Source organism: Priapulus caudatus, unplaced genomic scaffold (assembly GCF_000485595.1).
Source record: "Priapulus caudatus unplaced genomic scaffold, Priapulus_caudatus-5.0.1 Scaffold180, whole genome shotgun sequence".
NCBI lineage: Eukaryota > Metazoa > Priapulida > Priapulimorpha > Priapulimorphida > Priapulidae > Priapulus > Priapulus caudatus.
In genome coordinates, this window is record NW_014577241.1 from 284193 (window position 1) to 294107 (window position 9915).

General features: G+C 41.1%; 2 protein-coding genes across 4 annotated transcripts in view; one reads left to right on the forward strand and one right to left on the reverse strand.

Annotated features, from left to right (window-relative positions):
- Positions 1 to 9915, reverse strand: part of LOC106806822 (protein LTV1 homolog) — a 19082-nt gene that overhangs the window by 7284 nt on the left and 1883 nt on the right. The window contains exons 2-3 of the mRNA XM_014808940.1: positions 4344 to 4487; positions 3621 to 3794 (exon numbers count right to left, since the gene is read on the reverse strand). Coding sequence (XP_014664426.1) covers positions 3621 to 3794; positions 4344 to 4487 — 318 coding nt within the window. The remainder of the gene's footprint in view (positions 1 to 3620; positions 3795 to 4343; positions 4488 to 9915) is intronic.
- Positions 1621 to 9915, forward strand: part of LOC106806820 (uridine-cytidine kinase-like 1) — a 17061-nt gene continuing 8766 nt past the window's right edge. For 2 of the 3 annotated variants that reach the window (XM_014808937.1, XM_014808938.1), the window contains exons 1-2: positions 2231 to 2385; positions 2727 to 2962. In XM_014808937.1, the coding sequence (XP_014664423.1) occupies positions 2330 to 2385; positions 2727 to 2962 (292 nt within the window). In that variant the 5' untranslated portion in view covers positions 2231 to 2329. Of the gene's footprint in view, positions 1710 to 2230; positions 2386 to 2726; positions 2963 to 9915 lie in introns of those variants that run through there. The other variant, XM_014808939.1, reaches the window with a different exon arrangement.

Consider the following 9915-nt stretch of genomic DNA (forward strand, 5'->3'; position numbering starts at 1 on the left):
GGTATGGGGAAATGGTTATTTATGTCAGATATTAGTATTTACCCATGTAGAGGGTTTTAGATTACGTTTGCTTAAGTAATAAAATTGCATTGCAAAACGCATGTTGTCACGTCCATGGCTCTGTGCCTCTACTGCTCTAGTAGTACTAGTAGTAGTACTATAGCCTATAGGCCGCGTTGGGCTATAGACTATAGTACTACTAGTACTACTAGAGCAGTAGAGGCAGAGCCATAGACGTGACAACATGCGTTTTGCAATGCAATTTTATTACTTAAGCAAACGTAATCTAAAACCCTCTACATGGGTAAATACTAATATCTGACATAAATAACCATTTCCCCATACCATAATGTTCCAATAAAATGCTGTAGGTGAAATAGAATCAAAGAAATACGTAAATTGAAGGTTCCACACGTGACGTTCACAAACTAATGCTTTTCAAGTCGCGATACCGATACTGCTGCCACACTGCTGCTAGACTAGTACTCGCTCCCACCTCGATTACTCGATGGTTACCCCCATCGAGTAACTAAGCCGAGATGTGGGACCAAGTACCAGTCTATGCTGCTGCCACGTAGTATCGTTATGTATCGTAGCATTGCTTAATTTACCCCTCCCCCACCACCACCACCACACACACACCCCCGCACACACACGCTACGACCATATAGATACCTATGAGAATACAGAGTACAGAAATATCAAGAGCTAATAATACCTTATTATTAGCTCTTGGAAATATGTATATAGATACATAGCATAATATATAGAGACACAAATATATATAAAGTTAGTCTGACTAGTATATTAATTAATTATTTCTACGGCTAGGCCAATATACCATATCCCTCATATAGTCATATATGTAGCCATAAAACTGTCAAAGTCACGTTAATTTAGAGGGAAAAAATTAAGGGAACTAAGTTGCAGGTTGTTCCAGGGTAAGGCCCTTGTTATAGTACATGGTCTATAGTTAGGATATTAGCTAGCATATATCCGCATAAGAATATAAAAAGTGTTTGTATATATCTTTGAAGTTGGCATAATTTTTTATATGCGCTTGATTCCAATTATGATGTGTAATCCTCATTGGGCAACTGCGTTACACTTATCAAAGTTGCTTCAGTTTCAGTGTTAATCAATTAGATCTGTGTTAGCATAATTCACAGAATACATTAGAATAATATAGATTCAGTTGTCATTTTTCTAATCATTTTTCTAAATTATAGTTTAAATTGAAATTAACTTAATTGCTTGGCCTGTCATCACGCTGCCAAAACACATTGTTATATCGACAAGTTCATGCCTCTATTAGTAAATCGCTCGATTGTTTGATTGTTTCACAGTTGATCACAATTAGATGCAATACATTAATTGTGGATATATTGTTCTCAGACGCACAGCTCCTCGAATGAATGAATTTCTTGGTCCAACTGTCACGTTTGCTAACGACAATAAAACATTATATTCAGCGCCATTCAAAAAGACATATACTTTACTTTCATTTATTAATGATCTATTCGATCATGAATGCGAAACCGAATGAAATCGAAATCGAAACAGAAATGCGAAATCGAATGAAATGCGAAACCGAAACGGAAATTGGCCTTGATTCCCAAAATGGAAGCATGAAACCTTACACACGGTTTTTTCAGCTCTGCAATGGCGGATGTTCCAGTCAACCCACCCAGCTCTGCTGAATCAGACAGGTAATTCTACGTTCATATGCGTAGTTTGAGCACTTACTCTGCACGAAATGACTTATATAGTATTAGTACTTGTTTATGTAAAAGTTTATTGATTATTCCTCTATGATCACGCGGTAAATTCAATTAGAAATGCTAGTGTCAAAAGCGGAGAAGCATCGATCTGCTGCTTCAAGGCCAATGTAATCGCGCTTCTTATGTTCACAGCGTCTTAAAAGCAGCCTGGTTTAGCCTGGTTTGTGTTGTTCACAATCGAAATGACTAATATAAAGTAAATGAGCAACGTTTCACTATAAGTGCGATTATGCGCTTAATTTTCTGCTTGTTCGATCGCACAACTATTTACGAAACTCCAGAACATTCGCGTGTGGGCAGAGAAGAACGCCCACGAAAATGTGGTGTCGAGCGTCCACCCCTATACGAGAAATTGTTAGGTCGAAAATCGCGAGATTTTTCAACGTCACTGCCGCTCTTCAAGTACATTGAGGAACATCGGGATCTCGCGAGACGCGAGGCCCATTCGGTGATTCGGAACGCTTCTGTATTTCCTTGTTGACAGCTGCACTCATGTGTATTTTTCAACCGGCACATTTGCTGGCGTAACTGTTTAGTTCTCTTCCTAAATGAATACATCTGACGAAGAATATGTGGAGGATGAAAATGGTTTGGAAGATTGGGGGTAGGTTTGTCAGGATAACATATTTACCTCATTTATAACTTAGCCTAGCTGCTTCAGTGGAATTGTTTCTATGATTATGAATTCATCTGCTGCAGTGCTGGCAAGCACACTCATTGGTTCAAGGATAGAGAACAATCATTCATAGGCGCGGGAGTAACTTCCTGTATGTACAGCACAGTGTAGTCACTGTACTGTTACCAGCAGTGTAGGTCAGCCAGATTACCAAGGATAGGCATACCAATGATGGTCATTCTGTCTGACCTGAATTCTCAATCTATGAATCTGGTGAACCTACATGGTCATAAGTAACTGTGTTTCCTATGGCTATGCTGCATTTTCAGTTCTGCCGATGATTGTGACGTGATCGTTGGCACACAAGATAGCGCCAGTGCTGCCAAACCTCCAGCTGGTCGGTCGCCCGGTGGCAGACGGACACGCGTTAGAACCGCGAGCACGTCTAAAGCCTCTCCAGATACGGTAGACCCCGTCATGAGGACGACACACAGAACGATCTATACCGCGGGTCGGCCTCCCTGGTACGATTCGCTCGGACAGCTGAAGGAAGCTTTCGTCATAGGTGAGAGTCGGCTGTTGTTGATAGTCGAGAGATGGCAACTGAGTCGCGGAGTGCGCAGTGTTTTTGCGTGTAAGTTTTGCGAAGTGTAGTAAATGATGTATCACACGCGCGTGTTATTCATAGTTTGTATGTCGATCAAACTATGTGCTTGTATGCTGGGCTAGTAGCCCTAGCAAACATGACATTCAATGTTCCAAGCTCCAGTATCCTTATCTCTCAAAACTTTTGAGATAACAGAGTGACTAAGCCCACTAGAAGTAGAAACAATGTATGTTTGCTTATGTGTGAGTTCCCTGAAGTGGAGGCCCCAAGCAGCCGGTTTGTTCAATGTGCCCTACAACCAATCTTGCTTGTTACTGTATGAGGCGCGCTGTATTTTGAACATGTTTTCCAATATATTTTATAAATAGAGTATTGTGCATGTATTACTTTCCGTTCATGAGCAAACTTTGCAGTATTTTCAACATATTCAGCATTAGTCTATAAAATGGGTTAATCGTGCGTGGTCACATGATGTGGACACATGTTAATCTGTGAACATGCTGGTGAACCTGACTACGCCCATTAAAAACCATTCGTGTTACCGTATCAGTTTTGTCCTAAGTGTGGCATGCTAGATAACTGGGAAGGGCCCAGCCCTTGTTTTCTACTGGTCAGCATCTTTGTCTGTGGCACACGCCGAGTCTTTAGTTAACCGTTGTCCACCAACGGTAGATTGGCCAACGGGTTCGAGGGAGACTACCTCGTCGGCGTCCCGGAGGTGTTGTAGATAGTTATAGTTGTCTTCGAAAAACACTCCGAATTTGCGTTGTTCTTCCAACTTCTTTTCATCCTACGTAAGTGTTGCAACTCATGTTACAGATCAGTATACGTACAATCAATATATCAACAAATAATATATAACAGGATATAGAGGTCTATCAACTAGAGGTCAGGTCGTTAGCATGGCCACCTTTCACTGCGAAGACTATGAGTTCACACCCTGCCTACGGCAGTGGAATTACTCAAAGTATGAAAATCAGGCTCCTGACATTGGGGCCGCTCAGTCACTTATGGCTCGGATGGTTGTGTAAAGTGGAGGGTCCGTCCCCAACATTATGGGAACGTAAAAGACCAACTGTGGATGCAAATACACTCAGGCTGCGACCAAGCTCAGTGTCCATAGCGCCGACTCTAGTGAATGAGACCTCAACTTCACATCTACAGAGCTAGTTAGCTTTCAGCACGTGCACTACCTTGTCACTGTATCCCATGTAGGGGACACCAGCAGGTTTTTTACTTCAACAAAACAAAATTTTGTACAGAGCTTATATATACTGTCTCAGCGCAAGAGCTTAGACAATACATTTTTTATTGCTATCTGGCATTTGCCATCACGCACCACGTTTGCCTCTCTCGGCGCTCCTTGGAGTAACACATGTTGACCCGCTGTATCATCTGCTTGCAGGGGATCCTTCTGACTTCGATGGACAAGGGTGAATGTAACAGCCTTCTTCTTATCTATGAATGGTTTCGATTTTCGTGGCTGAAACAGATAATTATGTTCAAATATATTCAATTAGATCTACAGTTACCAAGTAGATAAGATCACAAAATCAGGGACGGCAGCGAAGCCGAGGGGACTCAATACTGTCACTAAAAAACAATAACAACAGTCAACACGCCACCAACGTCATTATTATCAATATCATAATCTCAGCCCCTACCAGAGATGCCAACACATATTTGAAGCAATCTGTAGTTTCTGGCCATCAAATTAGTAGTTCGGTACGTGACCCCAGTTTGCTAGGGGGGTCCGGCATGCTCCCCGGAAAAATTTTTGATTCTGAGAAGAAATTTCCTGCATTCTGAGGGTCAAAAATGACAATAAATAGACCAAAAAATGACAATAATTGACCAAACCAAATTTTTTTTTTTCGATTACAGTGAAATTTGTAGTTTGATACAAACTGGTCGTAGTGGTGCAAAAGGAATAGAAATTCGTATAAAATACGAATAAATTGTAGTGGTTGGCATCTCTGGCCCCTACCCTAAGCTCATCACTAACTTAACGATTAACGACTAGTGGAGTTGCTGCACGAGCGTACTTGCCCAGAAGGGGTGCTATCACAGGGCCGTAGCTAGGAATTAATGTATGTGGGGGGGGGGCAAGATGAACGAGCGCCTGAGGCGCTCGCTTCTAGGGGGGTCTGGGGGCCATGAAAATGTGAAAAGTAGAAGCTCTGAAATGCCATTTCCAGCCATTTCAGGTAGGTAACCATATGTTACATACTAAAAACGTCAATATCAATCAACTGTAAATTGTTATGTTATTTGTGTTCCCATTATTCTTCACCAGGGCTCACAAGCCTCACGCATTTGGCGACAGACTCACGCAATTCAGCACAATCTCATGCTCTCACGCACATTCCTGATAGTCCCCGAAAATCTCACTCAATTGCAAGAATCCAGTTTTTCTTTGTTGTGTGGAGTGGGTCTAGTGGCGCAACCAGCGACTGATTATGCTAATCTGATGTCACGCGTTACTATAAATAGCCTTCAGCAGTGTTGGCCGGGCGCGAAGCCTGCTGGAATCTCGGAAAATCTAGGTGAGTTTAAAGCTAATTTAATCCAAATTAAACCCCCTTCGTGCCTGCGGCCGTAGATTTTCTGATTCAAAATAAATCTCACTCATTTTTAAAGCTACCCCTTGAGAGCCCTGCTTCACTGGGTTCTTTTTTTGGCGGGGGGCAGCTACCCCCTGCCCCCCTGCTAGTTCATGTAACAAAATGAATTTATACCTTGAATTAAATTGTATTATTGTACTACATGTACTTATATTTATACTCAAGATAGCTAGGTTAACGTAACGTATAGGTCTTATCTACACATTTATGTTACAAAGAGTCTCACACCAAGGTGGAAGTAGAGTGTGGAATACATATGATAGCGAGATAAAGATCCCTACTTGTTGACTACTTTTCAACAATGTAATTCAGTCCCTCGAAAGGAATGAATTTCTTGGTCTATACGAGCATCTATACCGGATGAATACAAGTAAATCATTTGTTTACATCAACTAATAAGCTAAACTTGATTTGACAATATCCAGCGTTAAGCTATACAACATAAAAGTCTGAGAATATGAAGTTGTGGTGAGACTTATTAAACCTAGCAGTATTACAGGCTTACTTGGGGTTTTTTTAATTTATTCACGCGAGCGGTGATAGTCCTTGACATATCGAACATTTCCGATTAACAGTTTACTCATTCAGCCAGGCGTAAAGTTGGACGCCATGGCGATTATGATCAAACATAGGAACACACATGTAATGACATATCTTTATCATGTATTAATGATTCTAAAGCTTTAACTATAGCCTCATGATTAGTTAGATGCGCATAATAATTTACTACCGAATCGAAGTATGTTATCAGAAAATTCGAACCCAACAGAACAAAGATGGCCGAAAAATTTCTTGTATACAATGAAATGCGCCACCAAGCCGATAAAAGCGTATGAATAATTTTGGGCCATTCACGCGCTCATTCTAGACTGCCGTCTGGCTCACGAAAAAGAAGCATCGAAACAACCTTACAGCCGACACGTTTTTTCCTGTTTGAGGATATGGAGCGTTTTTTCCAGGCTCTGGCATTATATGGCGGATTGTGGCATTCCATCGCGATCATTTCACATATACAATCTTTCTTTTACCACTCCCTACACCAGTAATCAATGGCAGGTAACCTGTCACAGACCACTTACAGTAAATCCCAACTCGTTTGTAATACGTATATAATGAAGACAGCAAGTACATGTATCATCTCCTTAATGGCACGTCTCTAGCGGTGGTCAATGCCGTACAGTGGTCCCCCGATTTTAACGGCGGCCTCGTAGTTTGAGCGGCACATGTACATTAGCGGCGCCATCGCGCCTGAAACGACGAACATCGCAAGAGTTCGGAGCTATAAAATACGTAATTTCCTGACCAGCACTAGGACTGTTTATTGAATCGTGTTAACAATATATAAAGACTTTATATAGATGTCTATTTAACCATTAAACATAGGTGATAAATTATTTTACTACGCAATGTCTTAGATGTCTTCTCTACTCTCTCACACACTCATTATTGCCGCACAATTGTCTTGCAAAAACCGTCCAAGATGCTCAATCCTGCAACAAGTTGAAACCAAACGCTACCACTGGCTAGAATTCCCGCCAAATGTGTGCTGACCGACTGCAAATCACTGAGACCGTAACATAAACTAATAAGCGGAGAAAGGTATTCCAATATATGAACATATATCTTGACGTACAGTGTCGGGCATGCCGGCAGCCAATGGCGCGAGCCCAGAGTTGGTTCAATGTCATTGTTTGCAGATGAGGCATTTGACTGGCATTTTGCAGAAAATTGTCGGCAATAATAGGTGAACAGAGTATAGAAACATTTAAGACTCTTGGTAGCTAATATATCATCGTATATTTTTTAGGGCATTATAATTTTAAAGAAACGCTCCGATCACGAGCCTGTGATCTCGTGTAAACGATCACGCGCGCTCTTAATGTTCACGCAGCGTCTTAAAGGACTGTTACGTATGCCTCGCGTTTTAAGAATCTGGAAAGAGCAACTGTAGTTATTCCAAGAACTGGTCTCACTTGTTAGCTTGATAATAGTTTGCGGGACCCACACTGTAATTTATGACGGAACGCTCCTTGGGTTAATATTGACAATGACAAGCTGCCAGACAATCTATATTTCCGTTGCGATTTTTTCACAAACAGACGCTGCAAGAGATGAAGCGGCATTTTATTTCTTGTATCGCTAAAACAATTTTGATATGCTTTGCACTAAAACTCACACCGTTGGTTTTCTCTCGCCACATTATTCTCGGTAAATTTGAGAGAATAGATGGACAGCAACGTATTAGCACCTAGAAGATAATATCGAAGGTGGGATTACCGGCGTTATTTTCTTGCTTGTTGCGTCGCACAACTATTTATCGAACTCCTAGAACATTTCGCGTGTGGGCAGAGAAGAACGCCCCCACAGGAAAATGTGGTGTCGAGCGTCACGCCCTATACGAGAATTGGTAGGTGCTTCGCAAAATGCCGAGATTTTTCAACGGTCACTGGGCCGCTCTTCCTCACTATTCTTTCAAGTAACACATTGAGGAACAGTGCGGGATTCTCGCGAGACGCGGAGCCCATTCGGTGATCTCGGACGTCTTCCTGTTCTGAAATTTCCTTGTTGACAGCTGCACTTCGTCACTAGTGTATTTTTCAACCGCAACAGTGGTTTTGGCTGGCGTAACTGTTTAGTTCGCATTCTAATGAATACATCGACGTGAAGAATATTGCGAATGAACTGGGTTCGGAAGATTGGGGGTAGGGTGTGTCGAGGATACAATATTTACGCCGGCATTTATGAGAGCGGAGCCTAGGGCGGTGCTTCAGTGGAGAATTTGTTCTTATGATTGGATGGAATTCATTCGCTGCAAGGTGCTGCAAAGCACAACTCATTGGTTCAGTAGGGATAGAGAACAATGCATTCATAGGCGCGGGAGTAAACTTCCTGGTATGTGACAGCCAGACGAGGTGTAGTCGCACGTTGTACTGTTTACCGCAGCAGTGTAGTCAGGCCGAGAGGTTCCGGAGGAGGGATAGGCATAACATGATGGTACATTCTTGTCTGACCTGAATTCTCATCTATGAATCGTGGTGACCTACAATGGTCCATAGAGTAAACGTGGGTTTTTGCCTCTGCTGCATTTTCAGTTCTGCCGATTATTCGCTGACGACGATGATCGTTGCACACATTTGTTTTGTATTATTGTGTTTTTCTTCTTTTTTTTATTTTTCTTTTTGTGGTTTGTTTTTTTTTCTAATATTCCTCTCATTTCTTTCGTTTTTTTTTTTTTTTTTTTTTTTTTTTTTTTTTTTTTTTTTTTTTTTTTTTTTTTTCTTTTTTTTGTTTTTTTTTTTTTTTTTCTTTTTTTTTTTTTTTTTTTTTTTTTTTTTTTTTTTGTTTTTTTTTTTTTTTTTTTTTTTTTTTTTTTTCTTTTTTTTTTTTTTTTTTTTTTTTTTTGTTTTGTTTTTTTGTTTTTTTTTTTTTTTTTTCTTTTTTTTTTGTTTTTTTTTTTTTTTTTGTTTTTGTTTTTTTTTGGGCAGACGACACGCGTTAGAACCGCGAGCACGTCTAAAGCCTCCCAGATACGGTAGACCCGTCATGAGGACGACACACACAGTCTACACCAGCGGGTCGGCCGCCCTGGTACGATTCGCTCGGACAGCTGAAGGAAGCTTTGTTCATAGTGAGAGTCGGCTGTTGTTGATATCGAGGAGATGGCAACTGAGTCCGCGGAGTGCGCAGTGTTTTTGCGTGTAAGTTTTGCGAAGTGTAGTAATGATGTATCACACGCGCGTGGTTATTCATAGTTTGTATGTCGATCAAACTATGTGCTTGTTATGCTGGGCTAGCCTAGCAAACATGACATTCAATGTTCCAAGCTCCAGTATCCTTATCTCTACAAACTTTGAGATAACAGAGTGACTAAGCCCACTAGAAGTAGAAACAATGTATGTTTTGCTTATGTGTGAGTTCCCTGAGTGGAGGCCCCAAGCAAGCCGGTTTGTTCAGTGTGCCTACAACCAATCTTGCTTGTTACTGTATGAGGCGCGCTGTATTTTGAACATGTTTTCCCAATATATTTATAAATAGAGTATTGTGCATGTATTACTTCCGTTCATGAGCAAACTTTGCAGTATTTTCAACATATCAGCATTAGTCTATAAAATGGGTTAATCGTGCGTGGTCACATGATGTGGTCACATGATAATCTGTGATCATTGCTGGTGAACCTGACTACGCCCATTAAAAACCATTCGTGTTACCCGTATCAGTTTTGTCCTAAGTGGTGGCATGCTAGATAACTGGGAAGGGCCCAGCCCTTGTTTTCTACTGGTCATGCAG